Genomic DNA, 26,368 nt, shown 5'->3' with positions numbered 1-26,368 from the left:
CCCTATAGCCCCCTGCCTGAAAGACCCCCAGCCCTGCAGACCACCATCCTTATAGAACTCTCGCCCTACAGATCCCCAGCCCTATAAACCTGCAGTCCTACAGATCCCTGGTTCTGCAGAGCCTGGCCCTATGGACCGAGCACAGTACGGATGGAGGGGAGGTCTGGGTGAGGGGGGCGCCCTTGGGAGACGCACAGACAGCACGCGGCCAGCAAGCTGAGGTGAGTTTGGAGTAGGAGTCCTCCTCTTTCGGAGACCGAAATGGTTACCAAAGAATGGAGCTGATCAGGGACTGGCTTCAAAATCACCAGACGCGGAGGCGTGGGGGCGTGGGCTGGCCTCTGGCTGGAACGGGGTTGGCTGTGGGCTGGTCCCTTTGGCCCCGGGCAGAACACGACCTTTGCTGCGCATTGTCTGAGCCTTCCCTTAAGAACATCCACAACAGCAAAATCATGGCCAAACCCATGGGAAACCCCTTCTCTGGAAGCTCACCCCCACCCCCAGGGTCTCCCTGCTCCTTGAGACCTGCGGGATAATGGGGTCTTTGCTTTGGAGATGAGTGAGTGCCGCCGCCAGGTGTGCAGGGGAAGATTACCATAGGTCCTTTGTGAAGCGGGGACCACCATAAAGAAAATGGGAGGTTCCTGAGAGGGGTGGAGGAACAGATACACCCTCCTCTCTTCTCTCCAGTGCTTCTCCCCTGGCAGGTGCCCTCCCCACCCCACGACCACCATTAATGCTGAAATCCAAGACCCTGGGCTCGAGGACGCAGAACGACTTGTGGTTTGCAAAGTGTGGCACCCCCAGACGCCCCAGCATCCGCGTGGTCTGGGAACTTACCTCGTTAGAAATGCAGTTTCCTGGGCCCACTTCAGGCCTCCTGAGTCAGAAACAATCTGTGCCTTAAGAGAGGCCTCGGGGGGATTCTGGGGCCCGGTGAAGTTTGGGAACCATGGGTCTACACCATGAGGAGAAACCCTGGACCTGGCCTAAGAAGAGGCCCTCCCTCCTGTCTGACAATGAGCCTTGAGAAGGCCATGGGGCAGGGCCCCAGAATCTCACCTTTGCTTCCTCTATCCCACGATTCCTGCAGCCTCCGGGCTGGGTCAGTCTTTTTGGTGGGGGCTGTCCCGTGCACTGTGGGGTGCAGAGCAGCATCCTCGGACTCCCCCAACTACAGGCCAATAGCCCTGCCCTCACCCCAGGTGCCACAATCAGAAAACATCTCCAGGCATTGCCACCACATGTCCCCAAATGTCCTGGGCTGAGAAGCCATGCTGTCCACCTGTTTCAGGGGCAGGAGGCTGACACTGGCATCCCTGGCAGGACAGTCGCTCCCCTACCCTCCCACCCCCTCTCCCTCTCCCGAAGGCTCCACCTGGGGCATCTCCTTGCCCTACGCAGCAGAGCCGTGTTACACTGGCTCTGCCTGCTGTCACCAGCTCACTGTCACCACCACACCGGCCCAAGGACGCCCTGTGTGTTCTCAACCTTCAGCTGAGTATCTCTACTGCTCAAGCAGTACTTTTTGACCTAGACGACCATTACTGAGACCATGACCCTAAATAGCATGAATAATAATTACCTAGAAAGCTCTTACAATCGCAGTCAGAAATCTAGTTCCCTGCCCTTCCCTCAAGAACGCCCTTCATCCCACCTCGACCGCAGGAACACTCTGTAGCCAAAGGCTCTGAGAAGAGTCAGTGTCACTTTCTCCTTCTTCCCTTAGAGCCTCTGGCAGTCACCACCCCTCCTTTGGAAGAAGGAAGGGGAACGTCCACAGGAACATGGACACGGGACACTTTCTCCTCACTCTCCTTTCCCCAGGGGAAGAGCAGAGAAATAACACGGGAAGAGGGTTTCAGATCATCCCCAAAGAAAACAAAACAAAAAATCAAGGGAGGAAAACCAGCAGCAAAGACAGATCCTGGGAATGTCCCTGATGGACACAGTGCTGGGAAGGCAGAGGACCCGAGAAAAGTCCCCCCAGGGGCCCCTCTGTCCTGTGCCTGCCATCCCACCTGCACCCACCCACTGTGCAGAGCCCACAGGCATTGGGCCGGATCTCCCCACACCCAGGCTTGCCTATCACCCCCACAACAGGCCCCAGTGACTGACCTAAGTGTGCGCCGAGGATGCAGACAGCTGGGCCTCTGTCCTCCAGAAGAAAGACGAAACTACAGCTGGAAAAGCTGAGACCACCGTGCTCTCTGGTGTACATTTTTATTTTTATTTTTATTTTTATTTTTTGAGACAAGGTCTCACTCTGTCACCCAGGCTACAGTGCAATGGTACAAACACAGCTCACTGCAGCCTCAGCCTCCCTGGCTCAAGTGATCCTCCCACCTCAGCCTCTCAAGTAGCTGGGACCACAAGCACGCACCACCACACCTGGCTAATTGTTTCTGAAATTTCTGTAGAGGTGGTGCCCAGTAATGGTATTGTTGGGTCAAATGGTATTTCTGGTTCTAGATCCTTGAGGAATCGCCACACTGTTTTTATGTCATTTTGTGGCATTTATTTAAAAAATAAAGAGGCCACCAGATGGTGCCCAGGCTTGATGTGCATTTTTATGCATCTGAAAGGAAGAAGGAGAAACCGAGGCAGAGGCTCCATGTACGCACTGTTGCCTGGGGCCATGGCTCCCCTTCTGAAACGCTGGGACCCAGCTGCCATGGAGGCCGGCCCCAGCAAACAAACAGGAGGGAGCGGAGCCATCCCGCCCTCACCTGGCCTTGAGAATGGACAGAGGCTGCTTGCGTCCATGCATGTGACTGTACGGACCTGCACCAAGATGCAGGCCATGTGACCACTGGGACGTGGAGGGTGGTTTTCATCCCCTTGTGCCAGATGGACTCGAAGAGCCGGACTGGCACGTCTGCAGAATGGGCCGATCCCACCTGGCACGAAGGGCAGGTTTGAGGATCACAGGTGCTGACGGGAGCACCCTCAGAGCAGGGTCCAGTGTAAATATGAAAATATGAACAGGAGCCAGAGGAAGAATATGCATGGGAACGTGCCCTCTGCATCCACCAATGGGAGCCTGCCTTCAGACGCATGCACCCCAAAGGGCTGGCCCTGGAGAAGCAGGCTGGTCTCTGATTGGCCACCACTCCATGGGGCTGGCAGGTGCCTCCCTGGACTGGCTGTGGCCACACCCTGCTCCCACTTCTACTGCACTTCACTCGGTAAAACCACCTGTTCAGATGGCTGACTCCCCCACCACAGCGGAAGACCCAGTAGGGCACAGACGGCACAGACCTATCGCTCACCTGTGCCCCCCGCATAGGTCCGACTCATGTTAGGGGTCCATAAATGCTGCCAAGCAAACCTGCTGACACACCCAATGTCTTTGCATATGGACCTCATCTGTTCCCTCTGCACCCACACACGGGAAAGAGTGCTGGTCCCCCAGGCCACCCGCCAGCAGAATAGAAGACGGTCACTTCCAATGGAAGACAGTTACAACGCTCACGTGTTCTCATTGGGAGATCACTGTTTCCCAAAGCGAGGGTCAGAGTTTTTCAACTTAAGTCACTCCTGCTACATACACACATTTTTAAAAAATTTTTTTTATTATACTTTAAGTTCTGGGATACATGTACAGAACGTGCAGATTTGTTACACAGGTATACACGTGCCATGGTGGTTGGCTGCACACATCGACCCATCATCTACATTAGGTATTTCTCCTAATGCTCTCCCTCCCCTAGCCCTCCAGCCCCTGAAAGGCCCCAGTGTGTGATGTTCCCCTCCCTGTGTCCATGTGTTCTCATTGTTCAACTCCCACTTATAAGTGAGAACATGCGGTGTTTGGTTTTCCGTTCCTGTGTTAGTTTGCTGAGAATGATGGTTTCCAGCTTCATCCAAGTCCCTGCAAAGGACATGAACTATCCTTTTTTATGGCTGCATAGTATTCCATGATGTATATGTGCCATATTTTCTTTACCCAATCTATCATTGATGGGCATTTGGGTCGGTTGCAAGTCTTTGCTATTGTGAACAGTGCCGCAATAAACATACGTGTGCATTTGTCTTTATAGTAGGGTGATTTATAATCCTTTGGGTATATACCCAGTAATGGGATCACTGGGTCAATGGTATTTCTGGTTCTAGATCCTTGAGGAATCACTACACTGTTTTTATGTCATTTTGTGGCATTTATTTACAAAAAAAAAAAAAAAAAAAGAGGCCACCAGAAACCCTATTGCCGAGGTCCTGGCAAGGAAGAAAAGGACAGAAGAGTAAATTTCCCTACAAGAACACGGGTCTAGGAAACAGAAAATAAAGGAAGCTTCCATTTCATGGGCAGAGACATCTCCACAAATAGGCTGAGCCCATGTCCCCAGAGCTCTGAGTAATTAAATTTTGAGAAAAGTGGGTCAGGCTGTGGTTCCATTTCTTAGGTCTGAGTCATCAAAGGATGGTGACATTTACTGCTAATATGGGGTTATTACCTAGTTTGAGATTCCTCCAGAAAAACTCCTCTGCTGATAGGAAGCTGAGGGTGTGACGGCTCAGACTATCTGACATGGACAACTCAAAGTGACCTGCACCCCTCCACTGAGCATCCAGCCACCAATTCATTCATTCCACGGTCTTCTCTTCAGTGGCCTGGGGCTGGGCTGGCATAAAAACAACATCTGAGATGGCAAAGCCCCCCCACACCCCGCCCGCACCAACTTCACCCACCCCTGCCTGGAACACCTCCTTACAGTGATCAGCCGCCACTCACCATTATCACATCACAGAGACAGAACACAGGCCTTCAGCTGGGAGGTGCACAGGTCCATCCACCTCCTGGACCTCCGCTCCTTGTAAAGAGCAAGCGGCCAGAGGAGGCAGGGGAGGGCCATGCTGCGCGCTGAACTTGGCCTGGCCCACGACTGCCCAAGGATGCACCTTTCTGGCTCAGGCTCAGAGCCTCAGAGGCAGCGAGCAGTGAACGATCCGCTGAACTGACCACTGGTGCTTACTGCCTTACCTTTTCTCCTGCTTACCCAGTGAGGGAAGCAGCAGTGTGACTCCACACAGGATGGCAAGGGAGCACGCACAGGCCAGCAAGTAGAGGGCCCCAAACCGCCTCACAGCCTCCTGCTGCACTGGGGCCCCTGGTGGCAAGGATAGTAATGGGGTCTTACTCTGTGCTTTATATGAGTAATACATTAGACATCACCAAAACCCTACTGTAGTTACAGTCACCACCCCCTTCTTACAGATGGGGAAAGTGAGGCACGAGGTGGGAAAATGCACTGCTGGTAGACACTGGAACCAGGATAGGAATCCAGGCGTCTTGCCGGCTGCCTGTCCTTCGCCAGCATGCCACCCTGGTCCCTATGCCATGTCCTAGTGGCTGCAGTCCTGCCTATGAGCAGAGCTGTATTAGTCAGGGTTCCCTTAGAGGGACAGAACTAATAGGAATAGAAATAATAGTAATATATATATATATATGGGAGTTTATTAAGTATTGACTTACACAGTCACAAGGTCCCACCACAATAGGCTGTCTGCAAGCTGAGCAGCAAGGAGAGCCAATCCGAGTCCCAAACCTGAAGAACTTGGAGTCTGATGTTCAACGGCAGGAAGCATCCAGCACAGGAGAAAGACGTAGGCTGGGAGGCTAGGCCCATCTCGTCTCTTCACGTTTTTCTGCCTGCTCTATATTTGCTGGCGGCTGATTAGATTGTGCCCTCCCAATTAACGGTGGGTCTGCCTTCCCCAGCCCACTGATTCAAATGTTAATCTCCTTTGGCAACACTCTCATAGACACACCCAGGATTAACACTTTGTATCCTTCGATCCAATCAAATTGGCACTCAGTAGTAACCACCACAAGGGCCGCTGTAGGCTCCGCCTGCAGGATCGCGGCACATCCACCAGCCAGGCCAGAAACTTTAAAACCAACACTTGGCAAAGCACTGGCAGCAGACAAGTCGATTATATGGGAGAATGTAAATAGAGGAGAAGCGGGAGCCATAATGTAACATCGCCCTCCTGGGAGCTTAAAAAGACATGAAATTGTCGGATCCAGCTGGACCCGGCTTGCCCTGCAGCAGAACCCACAGCCTCATGCTCAACCGGCAGGCTCCACGTGCCATCTCCTCGTCTCCCGTCCAGCTGGGGCCGGGTCACTGTAAGGAGAGAAACGTCGCCCTGCCACGAGCTCCTCAAACACACCAGGCCCTGCATGTGGAGTCAGCCTGGGACACCCATGTGAACATGTACATGTGCAAGGCTGCGCATGTGTGCACGCTCAAACACACATGTATACCCACAAACACATGTGTGCAGGCAGATCACAGGGAGATATACACATTGTACACACGTGCACACAGCCTGACACACACACAAATGCACACATGACACACATGCACACAAACGCACACGTGAGTGCAAACCCTGGAATTGGCTTCTAAAGCTTTTCACGTGCATCACACCCCACAGCCTGGACAATGACCCCATGAGGTTCCGTGGGAAAGCAAAGAACCGAGGCCAAGGAAGGCAAGCAGGCAGCAGAGACCGGCTAAGCAGGTGACAGCAGAGCCCCGGGGGTCTCAGCAGGGCCAGGCCCCACACAGGCACACCTCCCTCGCCTGTGCTTCTGGGATACCTGCAGCTAAAGGGCTGTGGGAACACTGCTCTTTCCTCCTGCAAAACCACCACTGAAGATGGGGGCAATGCTAACGCCCCCACACAGCCAGTGCCGAGTAAGGTCAGGCAGCCTGCAAAGCTTCTCACAGGTGTGGCCTCAATCAATCTTCACAACCATGCCTCAAAGCAAGAAACGTGGTTCTCCTCACGTTCAGGAGGGGAAGCTGAGGCGCAGTGACTTGTCCTCACCCAGCCCATCCGACGGCCCATCAGAGGCAGGGAAACTCAGCTCCGGCCTCACACCAACCTTGCTGGCCTGGGGTTCAGTAATCTGATTGCCAAGGAATGTCCCCTCCCACATCAGACCACCTGTCACCCAGCACAGGTACCCCAAATCACCCCCAGAGGCCCCCACATCCTAATCCACAGCTGTGGAACTGTCTGCAGAGCTGTGCAGACTGGGCTCACTGTGCCAGGCCAGCAGGGCTCGCCAAAGGGAAACAGGAGGAATGGGGGCAGAGAAAGGGTTAAGGAAGCTGCCAAGATCTGCCACTTCCCTTAGGGGCACTTGCGTTCTCCTGGCAAACAGATGCTGGGGGCACCTGCCAAGCCCGTGAATGAGAGGCTTTCCAGCCAAGGGAACCGCCCAGGAGAGCTCTGGGACACGGTGCAGAATGTCCTGCAGGAAGGAGGGAAGACGGCAAGATTAAAGCCAGAGGTGGAGGAGCACCCCATGAAGGAGGTTCGTTTCTGCAATAAAAGGAAGGAGAAGAGGAGGAGGGAAGGCCAGTTTCACATGGACTCCTCCAGGAAGCTCCCCAGCTCTCCCCAGTGCAATTAACCCTCCCAGATTGTCGGACACAAGACCCAGCACATCCCATGTAGGGCCCTGAGTAAAATTCACAATAGTCTGCCTGTCAGACTGTGAGCTCCTGGAGGGAAATGTGGGGTCCCATCCCATTTGCCTCTGTCTCCCCTAGATAGGCCCGACCCAGGTGAAAAGGCAAAAGCCTTCAGGGTCCAGGCAGGTTATGCTGATGTGCAGAGAGGCCTGGGTGGCCAGAAGCAAGTGGTAGAGACTGTGGCTGCTGCATCCCTCTCGAAGGCATTGGAGTAAAAAGAGAAGGGATGGAGGGACAAAGGGAAAGAAGGAAGGGGATGGGAGGGAGGGAGGGAGGAAGAGAGGGAGGAAAGAAGGAGGGAGGGAAGGATGGAGGGGGAAGGATGAAGAAAGGAACTTAAAAGCTGTGTTGGCCAAATGGAATGGCTCTGCTCCCAGGACCCTGTTTGGACTGGGCCCCCAGGCCGGGACTATAGCTCAGGGCCCTGGCCTTCTCCCCGGGGAGAGCTGATAAACCGACGGGAAGTGAGAAGAGGGAACTGACAAGTCAAAGAGTGACCATGCCAGGCGGAGGGCAGATGCTGGCTTAGGGCCCCACAGCAGGAATGGAAGACATCTGCCTGGCATCCCTGCTCCCTGACTCCTAGGCTCTGTCCCTTCTCAGGCCCAGGTGAGGATGCAGTGAGGTGGTGCAGCTGATGCTCACCACAGGCCAGGCAAGTGCCAGCCCCTCCATTCCCGTGTGTGACTGTCTCCCAAGGCCGTTCCCAAAGCCACGTCACGTGACCGAGCAGGGACAGGTCCTGCACTGTTCCAGATGCAGCTTGGCTCAGGCTTCCATGTGGGTGCCCTCAGGAAGTGTTGGGGACTCATCCTCGCCCTCCAGCAGGGCAGCTCACTGCTCCGCACAGCCCCTGCTCCACCCATCAAGGTCTATCTCCCGGGAAGTAGGATGGGGCGGTCCAGGGAGGAGGCAGGGCAGGCAGACAGGCCAGGCAGCGAGAAGGCAGGGCGGGACGGGCAGCACCAGCTGTGTTCGGCTAAGGCGTGGCGGTGGGGAGTCCAGAAATATCTGCAGGGCGGGGTGAAGAGCAGGCTGTGGCCAGCCCCGCAGGAGCAGCCCAGGGGTAACATCACTGCAGAAGCCGCTGTGAGCCTGGCACTGCGAACACGCCCCTGCCTGGGGCTGTGGCACTGCTGGGTGGGCACAGCCCTGGGTAGCAACCAAAACTCTAACCCCTCCGGCAAATCTGGACCAGAGCAGGGAGAGGGCTTGGGGAATTCTTGGGGCTTCTGAGCTCCTCCCACTCACTGCTCTTTTATGGGGAGAGGGAGGGAGGGGGCAGAGGATGGAAAAGGATGTCTTTCCAGCCAACTTGATTGAGTCAGAGGAAATTTAACCATTTGATATCTGTCAAGACTCACAAAACTTGGCCGACTCTCCCCACAAATTATTGCAAAAAGCAATCACGTGACTGGAGTCAACCAATGGCGTGTAGAGGAGATGACCTCAATTTCCAAATATTGGGGTCATGTTTCATTTCCCATACTCTCCTTCCCCGTTACACTGTTCAGCAGCCCCAAATGCAATCTTACTTTTCATTCCTTCACACACTTGGCCAAAAGAAGGCAGGCAAAAGAACTGTGTTCAGAAAACCCTTGGAAAACATCTGGCAGATCTGAAGATGGAGAAGAGAGCAGGCACTTGCTGGTGGCTCCCTGCTGCGCCTGTATCTCCAGTGGACAGCCGCCCCCTCCCCGCTGCGTCTGCATCTCCAGTGGACAGCCGCGCCCTCCCCGCTGCGCCTGCATCTCCAGTGGACAGCCACCCCCTCTGGCCATGCTCAGAGGATGACTTCCAAATAGGTCCCACCCTGGGAGGTGGAGAGACATCGGCGAAACCCACTAAGAAAAGTGGTCTCTTCACATGCTTCTAAAAGTCTGTTCTGACAAAAGCAAAATGTCCAACTCCATAGCCTGCTGCTCTGGGCCATCCTCACTCCCACTTCCAACGAGCCGCACTTCGATTAGCGAGGGCAACCAGAGAGGGGAAAAAGACAGTGTGGAGGTGGGGAGATGGGCAGGGAGGGAAATGGAACCCCAAGCGTGGTCCGGTGCTCGGTCCCCAGGCAGTGCCATGCCCCAGCTGTCTAGGGTGACAATTCCCCTGAAGGACTCCCTCCTGAGTTTCTGGGGAAAAGTCCCCAGAGGCGCTGAGACAGGGCCCAGTCCCGCGGCAATGGCACAGTCCCTGACCACACCTTCCTTCTCCTTTCCACTTTTCTGGGGACCTCTATTGTCCCCCACCTTCAGCTGACCCCTGGAGAAACACAAGCCCAGTTAGCCCAGAGTCAGGAGAGAGTTGGTGGCGGCCCAGGGATGAGATCCCAGGTCCTGGGAGCCAGGCCAGGCTCCTGGCTCCTCCCCCAGAGCCCCAGGGCAGCCCCCACACCCAGACTCCATCTCATCCAGTTAGCCCAACAAGCACTGATCGTGCCAGAAAAAAAGGAAAAGAGTGTTTTAATTGACAAGCGGAACACGGACAATGATTCTTCCCACTTGTCTTCCAATCGTGAAGCAGAGAGAAGCATTCTTGCTGGCAGGCGGCGGGCTGGTCCAGCCGTTCGCTGAGCCCACCGTCCCATTGCTCTGCCCGCCACTTCTCCTGACCTGGCGGTACACAGCTCTGAGCCCCCATCTCCCCACCTTTCAATAAGGACTCGGGGGACCTTCCAGGGCTGGGGGCTCTGATGTTCGAGAGTCTGTGAAAACCCACCCCGCCACTAACTACCAAGAGCGATGCCTAGAAAAATTCCCCCATCAGGAAGCTGCGCCAGGGAGAGTTGAACCCTCGAGAACCCAGGCAGGGACGCAGACAGTCCCCGCCTTGAAGCGCCCTCCCCGGGAAGCAAGCCTCCTTCTAAGGGCTGACCCTTGGCAGAAGGAATCCCACATCTGCATATCATCCCAACCACTCACAGCCCCGCCTGCAAGCCCATCTCTGGCTTTGCTCCACGCATCCCATCTCTCAGCAGCGAATCCAGGAAAAGCTGCCTTCCAGGGATCAAGAAGTTTGGGGGTGGGATTAGGAGCAGGGCTGTCTACCACCCTGCAGGGGTCCCCATTGCCCCCGAACACTTAGGTGATCAAGGCTATAGGAAACGCTGTCCCTGGGGAAAGCAGGGCGCCAGCTCAGCCTAGAGCGACAGTGCCTGGGGGAAGTTCAGTGCTGGGGGCCCAGGCTTCTGGGATTCCCCCCATCCCCAGGAGTCCCGGGATCTGAAGGGCTGTGACTCTAGGGGGCGGCCCTGCCCGGTTTTGAGCAGAGGAAGCTCTGCTGCAGGGCTGTGTGGGCCCACGCTGGGCGCCTGTGATGTGGGACAGAGAAGGAAGGTTTTGGGACAAAAGTTTGCCCGCCTCGTGGACAACCCTTCCTGCTGATCCAGCCCTCGGTCCTTCCTCGGCTCGCGCGACAGCCCCACCCGACCCGCCCGTTTGGGGAGGGGGCAGCGGCGCGCCCGCGGGCATTGTGTCTGCGCGTCGTCATCTCGGGGGGGCCCCCAGCAAATGGCATTCGTGGTCTTGGCCAGTGCATTCCACAGGCCAAGGAAGAAAAGTTCTGCGGGCGAAGGCGCCCGGGGATGTCAGCGGCGCCCGGGCCGCGCGCGCCCCATCCCGCAGCCCCGCGCCCCGGGGCGCCCTTACCTGCGCGGCTCGGAGGCGGCGCCCACAGCAGCAGCAGCAGCAGCAGCGGCGGGGGCAGCAGCGGGGCGCCCGGGCGGAGCGGGCTGCGCGCTTTCCAGCGGGTATGGACGTCCATGCCGGCGGGGCGCGGGCCGGGGCGCACAGGGGCGCTCGGAGGCGCGCGGGGACGCACAGGGGCGCGGGTCACGGCCCGGGCAGCGCACTCAGCAGGGACCGCACCACTTTAGGAGGTCATGGGGACCTCGGCACCCCCCGTTCTTCTTTGTGGCGGCGGCTGTTCTGGAAGGGGCGGCTGGCGCGCTCGCCCACGGGCGGGAGGGCTCGACTTTGGCCCGCGGGGCGGCCGGGACCCCGCTGGGCTGGCTCGCCCTCACCTCCTCCTCCTCCTCCAACTCCTTCTCGCCTCCTCCTCGCCGCCGCCGCCCCGCGACCCGCTCCCCGTGTGCGCTCCGCTCCAGTGAGGTCCTGCGCCAGCCGCGGGGACGGAGAGTGCGGACCTCGCCTTCGGCGCCGAGCACTTTTTTCCCCCTTTTCCTCCCTCCCTCTCTCCTGGAAGGCAGCCGCGGAGGCTGTCGATCCCCAACGCCCGCAGCAAATCAGAGCCCGGCGCTGGGCTCGGCGAGGCCAGCCCCCGCCTCCCACTGGGCGCCGCGGGCGAGGGGGTGGGGACAGCGGGCGAGTCGCAGCGAGGAAGGGGCTGGCCCGGGGCGGAGCGGACGTGGGGCGGGCGCTGCCCCCTGTTCTTTCTCTGAGAGCCGGTAGGCGGGCGGGCGTGGGGCGGCCTCGGAGCCCAGGGGCCCACCCTGGTCCCCCCGCTGTTCCCACCCCAGGTGCCCGCACCTGGCCATGCTCCAAGAACCAGTGCAGAGGGGCCCCGAGGTTTGATCACTTCGGGTTAAAAAGAAAGTTGCAGTTTACCCTGCCTAACTTTTTCTTTAACGTGGAGGAGTTCAGAGCTCCTCTTCTGGGTGGAGACTAAACTTCCCATCCAGCCAGATCAGGGCGCCCAAGACTGTGGCCTACGTGTCAACCCTGACCGAGGACCTGCCTCCTAACTGCAGATTGGCACGGGACCGAGCTGGGGTCTGACTTCCCAAGAGCTCCCGGGACCTCCATGTGCTTGGACGAGAACATCTGGGTTATGAATCAGGCGAAGTTTGGCTCTGCGGCCCCCAGGCCCCCACCCCTCACGCCTGCCCACTCCCTGGTGGCCTGTCTGCAATAAAAAGGAAACCAAAGAAGGCATCCCCTTGGGAGTGACAGCTGGCGCAGGGAGAAGGCATACCTGATCGGCTGCTCTCGGGGAAGAGCTGGGGCCCTGATTCTCCTGCCTGGCTTCTTTAAGCCCCTCGGGGTCTCCTCCAGCAGGAGGCCCGCCAGACTCTGGGTGGTAGGTGGGCGTCTCTCCCTCCAGCTTCCCCAGGCCTGGCCCACACCCCTTCCCCAAGGGCTGCAGGGCTAGTTTTTTAAAAGAAGGGAATCAGAATGAATCAAGAACGATTTGCAAACCCTGGGCCATCCCCATTCCCTTTGAACAACCAATTTAGCCAGGGATGCCAGACAGGGCTGGGACTCCCCTCTCCAGTTACATCTCCAGACTGGGCGTGAAATTCCCCAAATGCTCTTTAATTCTCACCATTCTGGAAACAGGAGGTGAGGGAGGCGTCCGAGGTTAGGTTTGCCAGGATAGCCATGGCAGGCTCCAGAGCTGGGTGATAGGTCGCTGTTGCTAACTTGGTGATGAGGCTTTTAGTCTCCATATCTGCCACATGCGCTTGCATAGGTATCATATATTTCACGGGAAAAGAATGAGAAGCTCTTCACACACAGACGTGGGGAGGTGCTTGAGATACATTCAGTAAAGCAAATGTTAGTTCTGACCTATTTCCTTGTTATTTGATTTTATTTTGTTTTACAACTTGTATAAGGCATATGTGATCAGGGAAAAATGTGTGTGAGTTGTGTGCATGTGTGTGTTTGTGTGTGTGCCTATGTGCATGTCTGTGCATTGGTTAACCTGCAGCCACTGGCCCTTTACTTTCCCTGTGGACTTCAATGAGTGAGAAATTCCATCAAACCCCAGCCTCCGTGCCAGCCCCAGCTGTGCTTGGTCCTTGGAGTGCCCCCACCCCTACCAGCAAGGCCAGCTTCACCCCTGAAGACTAGGGGTGCAGACACAGGCCATGGCCTGGTTATCAGAAGAGAGTTCAGTCTTTCTGGTTCCAGCTTCTTTTTCCCCAAGCACAAGTGGGGCTCCTTTCTGACAATCCCATGTGCACATCCGAGCCGGTCAGCAAGCCCTCCTGTAACTCAGAGCCAGCATCTAAACTTTGCCCTGAATTAACACAACTGGCGCCTTAAGATCTGATACTCAATTGACCACCCCAAGGTCCCCCAAAAGTTGACTTCTCAGCAATGATAAGATGGCTCAGGCTTGCAGCTCAAGCAGCCATGAGAGATGCACTTTATCCTCTCTTGGAGAGCAAGTGGTGCGGTGGCTTGGAAAGCTGTCAAATGTGAGTTTCCACCCTCATCTGAGCCTTGAGTTGGGTGGCGAGACGAGTTTCTATCCCACCAGGAAACTCAGAGAGAAGTCCCCAGACTTGGTGGCCTGATGTGTCAGCCAGGGACTATAGGAGAACGGCCCGGCAGTACCAATCAGGATTCAAACTCTGTTACCAAACTAAGAATATCAGCCACATCTTAAGGCTTTTGCCTCACAGTCTTCACCCACACGTGCATCAGTTCTCATGCACCGGTAGGGAATACTGGCATCTCTCCCACCCACAGATGAGGAAATCAGGGGCCAGAGAGGGTAGGGGACTTATCCAGTTATCCGTGACAGAGTCCAGATTTGGACCCAGGTCTCCGTGCTTGGAGCCCAGTGTGCACTGCCTGCCTCCCCATGGCATCCAGACCACACGCCTGCCGCCAGGACCACCCTGCCCAGATTCAGACAACAGCAACTGGTGCAGATTGTCCCAAACTCACCATCTTCCATGCGCTCCCACAATTGAGCAAAACGAGAGTCCTTGGAAAACTGTTTATTGCGTGCGTACTCCTTGCCAACACTGCTCTAGGCTTTAGGGAGTATGTGGTGAGCAAGGTGCCTGGGTCCCTTCTACACTGACCTGCAATGCAGCAGTGACTCCCACGCCCATGCAGAGGTGGCCCCTTTTTTGCATGTGTGTCTTCCTTGTCTTCTGCTATCCATCGTTTCCCATCTAGCCCTCCCTGGCTGCCTGCTCCTGTTCACGGCACTCACCGCAGAAGGCTAACCAGGTCCTGTACCCTGTGTACTCCTGGCCCACCGGGAGTGCCACCACCCATCACTGCGTGTTTCCCACGGTGCCTAGCAGAGAGTGGAGCAGGCCAGGTGCCCTGCACCTTACACGTGGAGTCCGATGGCCCAACTTCTCCTTCCAAGGCTGTGTTTCTTCTCATTTATTTTTCAAGCGGCAGAGCTGTGGTCCGGACAGAGCAGCCATGACAAGCATCAGGTGTTGCCCTCGTGTGGACCTGATGGTTCATCACCAGTCCTGAGGGGTCACACCAGCCTCCCAGAGTCATGTCTGGCTGGAAAATGGCCAGCTGCTTCCCAAGACAAAGGCCTTGAGGGGCAGCCAGATTGTCCCTTCTTCTCCTTCTCCTGGACCCATGGAGGAGGTGGAGGAACACAGTTCTTCATGGAGTGCCTGGAGGCAGATATCTGCTTGCCCTCTAAGCATTTATGGACCAGAGAGTGCTGAAGCGCGGGCCCAGGAGGGCCTGGGTGAGCCATGGCCTGGCAGAGTGGCTGGAAGCTGCCCCACTCTATCCCATGCAGGGGAGGAGTTCCCTCTAGCTGTGCAAGGAGAATGCTCTGAACCTGCATCCGGCACCTGGGGCTGCAGCTGTGTCCTTCAGCTGATGTCCTGGGACCAGGCCAACTCCAGAGTCACACAGACTCCCGTTAGAATCCCAGCAGCACCAGTCACTAGCCACATGACCTTGGGCAAGAGGATTCTGTCTCTGAGCCTCAGTTTGTTATCTGTGAATGGGAGGTGAAGAAACTGGCCTCTGGGGGGTCCCTGTGAAGCTCAGATGAGAAGGTAGGTGAGTCCCTGTGAAGCTCAGATGAGAAGGTAGGTGAGGGAGGCCTGGCCACAGTCCCCTCCCTCCCTACTCCCTGCCGCTGGGCACTCATCCTCTTCTGCCTCCTCCAAGCCCCCTGCCGCCCTCCAGGGCTTCACCTGCTTACCTGCATCATCTCATTCAATGGAGCAACAACCCTTTGAGGTAGGAAGAAGCTGAGGCTTGGAGAGGTGAAACTATTTGCTGGAGGCTGAACAGCAAGGGTGTGGCTAAACCCAGTAGCCTGGAACCCAGCCCTTAACCACCGTGCAGCCTACACACCAGCAGCAGAGCGAACCAAGGAGGCGCCGGGTCCGAGGGCCGGCCCGTGGCTGACCGCATGTCCTGCCGGTTCCAGGGGCCCAGACCCCCACTGGCCCTGGTTTACCTTCTGACCCATTGGCCTTGACCAATGCTCCATGTGAGCTGTGGCTTCTCAGCAGACCAGGGGCCACTGCTGTGCCCACAGCGCCAGCAGGACTCTCCCTACATACTGGAGCGGGGCAGATGGGAGGGAGCCCCTTTCAAGTCAGCGAGCGCTCTCTTTGAAAAATTACTTGGGGAAGGCCGCCACTTTAAAGGCCTTGGACAAAGTGTGTCCTTCATTGCCTTGTTTTTGCAGCCTTCTTCAGCCTGTGTCCGCCAAGTGGAGAGGAGAGGAGAGGGTGAGAGAGGGGCCGGGGCCATGCCCCAGGTCACCAGGCTTCCCGGGTGTGTGAGTCAGCTCGGCCGCCACAGCAGAGTGCCACAGATGGGGCAGCTTAGACAGCAGGGATTTATTCCCTCACAGTCCCGGATGCTGGAAGTCCGAGGTTGAGGTGACGGCAGGGCTGGTTTCAGCCAAGGCTTCCCTCCTCGGCCTACAGACGGCACCATCCCCCCATGCCTTCACACGGTCATTTCTTTGTGTGTCTGTGTCCTCATCTCCTCTTCTTTTGGGAACCCCAGTCAGTTGGATGAGAGCCCACCCTAATGATCCCACTTTAACTTAATTATCTTGTTAAAGGCCCCATCTCCAATCACAGCCACATTCTGAGGGGCAAAGCTTCAATGTACGAATTTTAGGGGGACACAATTCATCCCCTTAAAACTGGATTCCTGCAAAACAGTCCCAGTCCGTGGGCCCTTAGCAGAAATCTGAGGATTAAGGAGCTCTGTTTTCTGGCACAGTAGAGACCTTTACCCACCCAGGTGCTCTCCTGTTGTGGATTCTGACACCCCAAGGCAGGGGCAGGCGTGAGGGGTGCGGACTCTGGCCAGTGGGAGGGGACTTTGGCCAGTGAGAGGGGACCCTGGCCAGTGGGAGGGAACTCTGGCCAGTAGGAGGGGACTCTGGCTTCTGATGAATGTGTACCACCCTGTCTCCTTGTCCCTCTAGCACATAGGCTGAACCTCTCTTCGGTGGCACTGTCCACCCTGGGTGTGAGAGTGGGGCCAGCAGGAGGGCCCAGAACACCAGTGCAGATGCAGCATCTCCTCCAAAAGGCTCCAAGCCCACTCTAGAGTCTCCTCTCTTTGCTTCCCTTCCCACAGCAAATTGCCCTCCCCTTTCTGAGTGAGGTGCCCCCGCCCATGCCGCCTGTTAGGTGCACATTCTGTTCTGGATATGAAGGTGTGCATGTGAATAAGTCAGTCTTTGGGACAGATGTGTCTGGGAGCAGGTGTGCATGGGAGCAGCGGTGCACAGGGGTAGGTGTGTATTGGAGCAGGTGTGCATGGGGCAGGTGTGTACTGGAGCAGGTGGGCACAGAAGCAGGTGTGGCTGGGGGCACACAGTCAAGCATGGTAGGTGGGGGCACAGGCCTTGGGACACTGTGTGGTCACATCTGTATATCCTTGGGCTTCTGGAGAAGCAGTGGGTCTGACCTCAGTCTCCCCAGTCCAAGCCTGCAGCCTGTGCTCCATCTAGATGTGGGTGAGAGGGGGCGAGAGGGGGTGAGAGTGGGTGAGAGTGGGTAGGAGAGGGTGGGAGGGGGTGAGAGGAGTGAGCTGGGAAGAACCCGGGCAGGCTGTGGTCCAATGAACTCCAGGCCCCATGATTCCATTGAAAATGCAATCTGCTGACTCAGTGGTTTACTTGTAGCCCTTCCCCCGCACCTGAACTTCTGCCACTTTGTGAAGCTGAAGCCCCTTCCTCCTCCCCAGCCCTCAGCCTTCCCCAACCCAGAGTCCAGCAAAAGAGCTGTTCTCCTCCCAGAGCTCCCATCCCGGGACACCATGGTGCCAGGACCCACAGCCCAATTTATTGAGCCACACAAGCAGGACCAGACACAGCTGGCCCTGGCATCTGATCAAACACACACACGCAACTGGAGGTTGGAGGCGCTTTTCATCATGGCGGCTTCTCAAGCATGGCGGCTCATGCTCTTTATCATGGTCTGAAGAAGGCCAGGAAGCAGGGCTCTCAGCAGCTGAGGGGCTGCCCCTCCTTCAAGCCCAGGGACAGAGCAGCATAAATCACCAAGGGATGGAGCCATGACATCGATGGCTGAAACAGCCTGGCTGTCCCTTGGCTGCGCCTGGCCCTCTCATCTCACTGGCCCTGCTCCGCTGTGCAGCACAGCTCTGTTTCCATGTCACGTCCACACAGGCCTGGTTTTACTGGACCTGGATATCCCATCAGGTGCCAAGTAAACCCTGCAAAATAATGGAATTTCCAGGCAAGAGAGCCCATGACGAACACCAAACAGACTTTAGATATGTAGAGTGAGTTCACAATTAATTCAGGCCACAGTGTGCCAAGGTACATTTCCAAACTGGGCCTGGATTGGCATGTCATCCTCCAGGAGAATATGTTAGAGAGAAAGGTTGAGTTTGCAGCCCAAGAGAAAGGTCGGTTGGAAAGATCCCCGCTATTAAATCTTTTAAAGAACCATTTCCATAGGTGGAAACAGATGCCTCCCAGTCAATGCGCTGATCCCCGGGAGTCAACAAGATCACCCAGGTGAAACAGCATTTGAGGGTGTCTGTGACGATTCCCCACCTAGGGATCTCACTGAAGCTTTCCCACCATCTGACGAAGGTGAGGGCAGGCATGACCACAGAACCTGGAGCAAGCGGTGTCCTGGATATGAGTCTGCCTCAGCAAGGGGCCCGAGGCTGCAGCCTCCCCACGCTGGCTCAGGTTCTCCTCTGGAAAGTGGGGACAGCAGTGCACCCCTGCATAGGACGCTGTGGAGGTTATCCGAGATAACACACAGACTGTGCCGGGCACAGAGCAGAGGCTCAGAAAAGGCTCCATCCGTCCTGCTTCCAGCAGCTTCATGATCGACTGGGGAAACTGAGTCTCAGAGGGTGAAACCACTTAACTCGGAGGTGTAGGAGTTGGAGACAGCCCCACCCCATCTGGGCACAGAGCTCTTTCCATGGCCAACTGCCCCAGCGACGCTCCAGGATGCCACGAGAATAAGGCGGTGGTACCAGCAGAAATGCCTGTTAGCTGGAGGCTTTCTCAGAAAGTCAGGAGCCAGGGCTCCACACTGTAGAGGGGGGGTTGGCCCAGACCCCCTCAGGGCCCAGACTCCCCTGGCGTCTGTCAAGAGTATGGTTTGCTGACAGCACACAGCTGAGTTCCTTGCCAAAACTGCCTTTTACTGGAGGTTAGACCCCTTCCCTGCTCAAGGGCAGCCCACACCCAAGGACCGGTCATGAAGAAGGTTCAAGGTCCTGTCCCTTTTCCTGAATGTGGGACAACTCAGAAGGGTGGTCCCTGCTTCCGAGCATTGCGGTCGGCGGGCTCCGTGAGGTCTCTGCAGAATGTATGCACCTGCGCCCCGGCTCGCTGCCATCGCCCCCCCACAGGCCTTGTTTCCAGAGCCTGCCCAGAAAACCCAGAGCCTCAGAGTCAGCTACCAAGGACCCTGACGTAAACACTGTCCTCCTAGACACTTCTCCCTACAGACAGGGGTCAGCAGGGCCCAGGCTCAGGGCCCAGGGGTTTAGGAAGTAGGGATGCTTATGTGAGCATGTCCCATAAGGATACAAGAGGAGGAGGGGCATCTTGGGGCTAGGTGCCACCCCTCACTGATGCCATCCTGGACTCTTTCCCCCCTGCAGAGGGAATGCACATGCCCAGGCCCAGAGGAAGCCAAAGAGGGCCACCCCAAGGAGGCTGTGATGGAACAGGGAGGAGGTGGCCTGGGGGCTAAGGGGCTGGAGACAGGAGGGTGGGGCGGCTGGCACAGGGAAAGGAGGGCGGGGTGGCTGGCACAGGGCAAGTCAATCTAGGCAGGGAGTTTGTATCCTTCCCAAAGAGAATGGGGATGCGTAGAAGGTTTTAAGAGGAGAAGGCTATGTCACACTTGCATCCTGGAAAGATCTCTGACTTCAGTGTTGAGGATTGCTTAGAGGAACAAGAAGTGGGGCTCAAGTCAGAGGCAGCTATGGTTTCCAGGGAGAGGGGAGACGGGTGGGATGCCTTCCAGTACATGGTGGAGGAGGAATCGGCTGGGACTCGCCAGCAACAAGGGCAGCGGTGCCCAGGACCCTGCCCAGGCTGTGCCTCTCATCATTTGAAGGCCTTTGCCTTGGACACTGTCAGCTGCAGAGTGCACCTCCGGCCAGGCACCACGCAGCCCCTCCAGCTCCCCCGCGAGGTAGGCACTGTGGCCCTGCCTGTTCCCAGACATGGTGTATCAGTCTGTTCCCACACTGCTATGAAGACATACCTGAGACTGGGTAATTTATAAAGAAAAGAGGTTTAATTGACTCACAGTTCCGCATGGCTGGGGAGGCCTCAGGAAACTTATAATCATGGCGGAAGGCACCGCTTCACAGAGCTGCAGGAGAGAGAATGTGTGCTGGGCAAAGTGGGGAAGCCCCTTATAAAACCACCAGATTTTGTGATAACTCACTCACTATCAAAATAACACCCTTACAATTCAATGACCTCCACTTGGTCCCGCCCTTGACGTGTGGGGATTATTACAATTCAAGGTGAGATTTGGGTGGGGACACAGAGCCAAACCATATCACATGGGAACCATGGCCCCCATCACTCAGGACCCTGTGCAGGGCCTCCCACAGGGAGCAGAAAGCAGAGTGTATCCAGGAACCTCTCTCGGATATTTTCCATACCATCACCTCCTTCACATGGTCTGACACACGGCAGTCACCCACCCCCCATTCTCCTGGCCCTTGGCACTAACTCCCCTGTGAGGGAGGCAAAGGCCACAGTTCCCATTTCACAGATAAAGAAACTGAGGCCTTGAGATAGGCCTGATTTGTCTCAGGTAGGAAACCAGCGCGTCTGCCCAGGTCTGGCAAGAGCCCCCGTGAGTGACCTATGAGATTCAGGTGGTGCGTTCTTCCCTCGGAGAGGCAGGGCTGCCTGCTGGTTACACACACCCTAACCATACTTCCTGGCCCATTTACATCAGGCCTCATCAAAAATCCCCATCCATGGGGCCTTGGGGACCGCCTTCCTGAGCCGGGTGCTAAGAGGTTTCATGGATTCACTGTCTCATCCATCCTCTCACCATGGCCGTGTGGTGGGAGCCGACAGACACTGAAGACCTGGGGTGTTAGGTGGCTTTGGGAAAGTCATTCTGCAATTCGAACTGGGTCCCCCAAGTGCAGGGAGCTCACCGTGACTTTTGGGCTTCACTGTGGGATGCATATTTACATGCATCCTGGCCCCCAGGCAGACCCTGAGAATACATGGCTGCTCATCTGGGGCAAGGCCTGGGGCTGTTTGACGTCATGCGAGCACACCCTCCGCCTCTCAGGGCAGTGTTCAGGCGGGACAAGGATGCCCTGCTCATTGGCTGAAACAGCCAAGCTTCATTTGTTAAAAATTCTAGTCCTTGAGCCACGCCAACTTCATTATGGTCCTTGCCTCGGAGTCCTGGAGCTGCCATAAGAAAATACCACAAACAGGGAGGCTTAAAACAGCAGAAATGTTTGTCTCCCGGTTCTGGAGGCCAGAGGCTTGAGACCTGGATGGTGCAGGGCCATGTGCCTCAGAGGCTTCTCCCTGCCTGCTCCGGTCCTGGCAGCTCCAGGCCTTCCTCGCGTGGCTCCAATCTCTGCCTTCATTTCACACCACCTGTCGTCAGGGGATGCTGTTGTTTTGGCCTCCTTTGCCTCCATCTTACAAGGACCCCTGGCTGGCCGGGCCAGCCCGGCTAATCCAGGAGGATGTCCTCATCTCAGGTCCTTAAGCTGATTGCATCTGCGCGGACTCTTTTTCAAATAAGGCCATCTTCACAGGTTTGGGGTCTGGAATATGGGAATATATTTTGGGAGCCACCTTTCAACCCTGTATTAGTCAGAGTTCTCTAGAGGGACAGCACTAATAGGGTAGCTGTACATATGAAAGGGATTTTATTAAGGAGAATTGACTCACACGATCACAAGGTGAAGTCCCACCATAGGCCATCTGCAAGCTAAGGAGCCAGGAAGCCAGTGTGAGTCCCAAAACCTCAAAAGTAGGGAAGCCCACAGTGCAGCCTTCAGTCTGTGGCCGAAGGCTCAAAAGCCCCTGGCAAATCACTGGTGTAAATCCAAGAGTCCAAAAGCTGAAGAACTTGGAGTCTAATGTTCAAAGGCAGGAAGCATCCAGCACGGGGGAAAGATGGAGGCTGGAAGACTCAACCAGACTTTTCCTTCCATGTTCTTCTCCCTGCTTTATTCTGGCCATGCTGGCAGCTGATTAGATGCTATCCACCTGGATTGAGGGTAGGTCTGCCTCTCCCCATCCACCGACTAAAATGTGAATCTCCTTTGGCAACACCCCCACAGACACGCCCAGGAATAGTACTTTGCATCCTTCAATCCAATCCAGTTGACACTCAGTATTAACCATCACAACGCACTACATTCCAGGACACAATAAAATAGGCCTCTGTACCCCACGTCTTCCTGTGCTCTCCAGCTTTGGAGGCTGAGAAGACATGGGGTGGAGACGGCCATGGTTTGGAGCAAAGGGGGGTTAATGGTGCCTGCTGTGCAGCTGGGTGTTGGGGGCAGAGACCTGTCCCCAACAGGAGGGTTCAAGCTGGCAAGAACACACGGGCAACCTGGTCAGAGGCTGCGTGCGGTGGCGCAGTGCTGATGCGAGACACACGCCGTCTGAGGCTGTTATTTTTTCCAGCAGGCTCTAGTTTTATTTGTTTTCATTTTTAGTATTAAACCAATATTTTTAATGGAAATATCTTCCAAATTAGATTTTCTTCCATAAGAGGAAGTGAAAAGGGATATAGAATTTAAAATGACTCTCAAACTGGAGTCAAACCCAGAAGCCATATGTATTCCACCCTCAAAGTCTTTGAGCCTGGTCCACAAGCTGAGCCTCCGGGAGGGTTCTCGGGCCACAGAGAAGCAGCAGGAGGAGACAGAGGAAGAGTCCACACAGGAGGTGAACACTCAGGCTCGGAACCCTAAAAGCAGGCTGAGGGCCACAGTGCCCAGGTGGAGGAGCCACACAGGAGGGGAGCACTCAGGCTGAGAGCCCTGGAAGCAGGCTGAAGGCCACAGTGCCCGGGTGGAGGAGCCAGGACCCCCTCCCAGCCCATTCCTCCAGGGCACCGTCTCTTTCACTTCCACCTTCCAGCAAAAACAGGGCTGATCAGATGCCCAGGGCCTGGCAGGGGCACAGGACAGGAGCGTGGGCAGGGAAGCTCGGCTGCGGCAGGCCAACAGTGGCTCCTGAAGAGAGGCCCACACTCACGCCCCGAACCCCTGGATATGATCTTATTTGGAAAAAGGGTCTGTGCAGGTGCAATTAGGTTAAGGACTGTAAATGAGGCCATCCTCCTGCATTTGCCTCATGGACCCTAATCACCACCCCCAGTGTCCTTATAAGAGAGAGGCAGAGGAGATTAAAAGCCAGGAGAAAAGCCATGTGAACACAGAGGTGGAGTCTGGAGTATGGTGGCCACAAGCCAAGGAGCACCTGGAGCCCCTAGAGCTGGAGAAGGCAGGAGGGTGCTCCCCTGGAGCCCCTGGGGGTGCAGCCCTGCCGACGCCCTGGCTGCGGACTCCGGGCTCCGGCGCTGAGGGAAGAGATCTGTCTCCAGCCTTCGAGGCCGTTCTCCTTCCGTCCTGTGGTGGCCGCAGGACTCACCCATACAGCCTTCTAAGCTCAGGGCTCAGTGGGCAGGCCCACAGCATGGGGCACCTGGAAGGGCTGGGACAGCGCCAGCAGGGGAGGGGCTGGGGGCAGGAAGTGCCAGGCGACAGGTCGGGCAACCTGTGCCAAGACCCCTGTGCGACTGGGCCAGGGACTTGGCCCTCGGCATCTCTCCCATGCCTGGACAGTGAGGCTGACCAAGAAGGCACCAGGCCTGGGCCAGCCCCAGACAGGCTGGAGACAGGGGGCAAGCCAGAGAGGCCTACACGTCTGCTGTGGCCACTCTGGGCTGGACTCCTGGAAGAAGAGGATGGGCTCAGAGGCAGGAGCAGGCAGGCTGCCCACCCAGTCCAGACAGGGAGCAGGTCACACCCATGAGCCGTTTTCCTGCCAGGCGCAGGGCTGGGAATTCTCATGGATGCAGGGTAGGCCCTGCCCGGGATGTTATTCAAATACTGGGGCAGCGACACCCAGACCAAACTGCCCCAGCTACAGGAGCAATCCCACCACGCCACAGGGGCCTGGAGGCTTCTGCAGCCAGAAGTGCGAGCTGGGCAGGGGTCCGCAGAGGAGCTGCAGGGGAATGGGCCTGGGGGTGACGCACAGGGTGAGTGGTGGGAGCATGTGCAGCCTCCATCCGAGGGGCACAGGGGCGGCTCGCCCACGTCGGCATCAGCCGAGGCAGCTATGAGGCATGAATTTCTGGTGAGGGCGAATGAATGTTCTTCTGACTGCTTCTATTTGGCTGGGGGTCGGGGGTGAACAGGAAGGGAAGGAAAGGCAGTGCATGGTCCTCTAGGGAACAGCCAGGGAAGGGGGGCCGTGCTTACTTCGCTTGAGTGACCATGAGCTTCAGTGGAGATGGTCACTCGGCTGTGTGCCCTCCTTCAGCCACACATGTCCATGTGGGGCTGCGCTGAGTGGACAGAGGGTGAGAGCCAATCAGAGGCCACTGACATGAGTGTGACGCATGTGTCTGTCTCTGAGTACAATGTGTGGAGAGGGTTAGTGTGCCCCATAGATGTTCAAACGGAAGGCACAGCCATAGCTGATTAGAATCGTGTTGCTGTTCACATCCATTCTCCTTAAATAACCTTGAGAAAGAACTATTTGCCCCAAGTCTTGTGCAAATTCCCAGGAAGAGAAATTTCTTACATGTCTCTGCCTTCTATGTACCTGACATATCCTCCTGAATACGGTGTGGAGTGGGTTGGAGGGTGGCCCCAAAAACAACAGGTCCACATCTAACTGGAAACTGTGGCTGGGGCCTTATCTGGAAAAATGAGTCTTTGCAGATACAGGTAAGTTAAGGGTCTTGAGATGAGATCATTCTGGGTTATCCAGATAGGTCTTAAATCCAATGACAGTGTCCTCATAAGAGACACATAGCGGAGACACTGGGAGAAGAGGAGGGCTTGTGTGAAGACGGAGGCAGAGGCTGGAGTGATGCGGCCACAAGCCAAGGAAAACTTGAAGCCACTGGGAGTTGGAGGAGGCAGGCAGTCCTCCCCGGGGGCCTCTGGAGGGCAGCAGCCCTGCTGACATCTGTATTTCATACCTCTGGCCTCTGGAACTATGGGAGAGAACATTTGTGTTGTTTGAAGTCCCCTCGTTTGTAGCATATTGTGCAGGACACTAACATGCTGTTTCATGTAGGTTTCCCACTTCCCCATCTACAGACCCAAAGCTCAATGCTGTAAGAGCCCGGCGGGGTTCCCACTAGGGCTGAGATGGTGACGTGGCGTCCACCCGCCTGTCAACACCCCACTCTCCCCTGCACAGTAGCTGCCGCGGTCTTTCTGCTCCAGGGTGCAGCTGTCTCAGGTACCCTGCGCCGTGAGCGGACCACCCATCCTCGGCGTCTCAGACGCGCCCACCCACCTGCCTGAGCTCAGAAAGTGCTGGCTGTGCAGCCCGAGCGTGCCATGGGCTTCCACTCGGCATTCACATCTCACCTCTCGGCTTAGGAAAACCCACGCCTTGCGCCAAGGAAAATGAAGCAGAATGTTGTGCAGCGTTAATGAGACCATGGGCCTGGTCATCTCCTGGCTGCTGCCCCCTGGGGAGGCACTTCCATTCACCAGGGCGCCCCGCCAAAGCCCCTGCCCGATGAGGAATTTTCCCCGCTTTGAAGCTGGTGGGCCTGTGCCAGTTTGGAACACGGGGATCCAGCTCCTTGCGGGAGAATAAAAGCAACTCGCAGACAGTAAATGCTGGCAGAGATTCAGTTCTCTTTATTTTTGTCAACAAGGAGATTTGTTTTAATGGGAACCAGCAGATTTTCCACTCCTGCAGGTCTCAACAGCAGCAGCCCGGCTTCCACCCCAGGTGGGACAGCTGCGAATCTGGGGATGGTGGGGATGGAGGGAAGGATGGGGAAAGAGGGAGTGCGTCCTAGGGAGAAGGGGCCTCAGCAGCAGCAGGGCCACTCCCGTCTCTCTCCTGGCCTTGCGCCCCGTCCCGCACGTCACCCTCCAGCTCACTGGCCCTCTGTTTCAGGCATCTGATGCCACTGTCCCCCAACGTCATTCTCCTCTTTGTGAGCTGACCTCAGGGCAGGACACTGACTCCTTTCCCTCCCTTGTAAGGAGGAGGGTAAAGGAGCAGAAATGCTTCCTGCAAGATGATCACTATCTTAGGCAAAGTACTCAGCCTCTGTGTGCCTCGTTTTCGTCATCTGTAAACTGGGGAACCTCAAAGGGTTGTCATGAGGATTCCGTGAGATAATAAGTGCCTGCAGAAGCAGCTGGATTCACACGTGCTAATATCAATCAGGCTTCAGCCTGGACAGGGAGAGCTGATCAGAGAGGCTCTTGGTTGTGTGTGTGTTTCTGACCCAGCCAGGGTGCAAACCTCAGACACTTAGGGGCCCGGAGGCTGGTAAGAGTCCCACAGCTGGACCAGGCTGCCTGAGCTGCCGTTCTCCGTTACTCTGTAGACCTTGAGGCCCTGGCAGCCTCACCTTGACACTGACCCACTGCTTCACTTGAGTTGGTCCACCTTCCTGGCCTTAGGAGAGGGCCGGTTGTTCCGGCTTGCTGCAGCCA

The 26,368-nt window shown here is 56.4% G+C and overlaps 1 protein-coding gene across 2 annotated transcripts in view; it reads right to left on the bottom strand.

Moving 5' to 3' along the window:
* Nucleotides 1-11,706, bottom strand: part of COL5A1 (collagen type V alpha 1 chain) — a 209,774-nt gene extending 198,068 nt beyond the window's left edge. For both annotated transcript variants that reach the window (XM_054500702.2, XM_054500703.2), the window contains exon 1: nucleotides 11,138-11,706. In XM_054500702.2, the coding sequence (XP_054356677.2) occupies nucleotides 11,138-11,252 (115 nt within the window). In that variant the 5' untranslated portion in view covers nucleotides 11,253-11,706. The remainder of the gene's footprint in view (nucleotides 1-11,137) is intronic.
* Nucleotides 11,707-26,368: the final 14,662 nt, after the last annotated feature.

Source organism: Pongo pygmaeus, chromosome 13 (genome assembly GCF_028885625.2).
Source record: "Pongo pygmaeus isolate AG05252 chromosome 13, NHGRI_mPonPyg2-v2.0_pri, whole genome shotgun sequence".
In the NCBI taxonomy this organism is placed as follows: Eukaryota; Metazoa; Chordata; class Mammalia; order Primates; family Hominidae; genus Pongo; species Pongo pygmaeus.
This window is presented reverse-complemented; position numbering and strand designations above follow the sequence as displayed.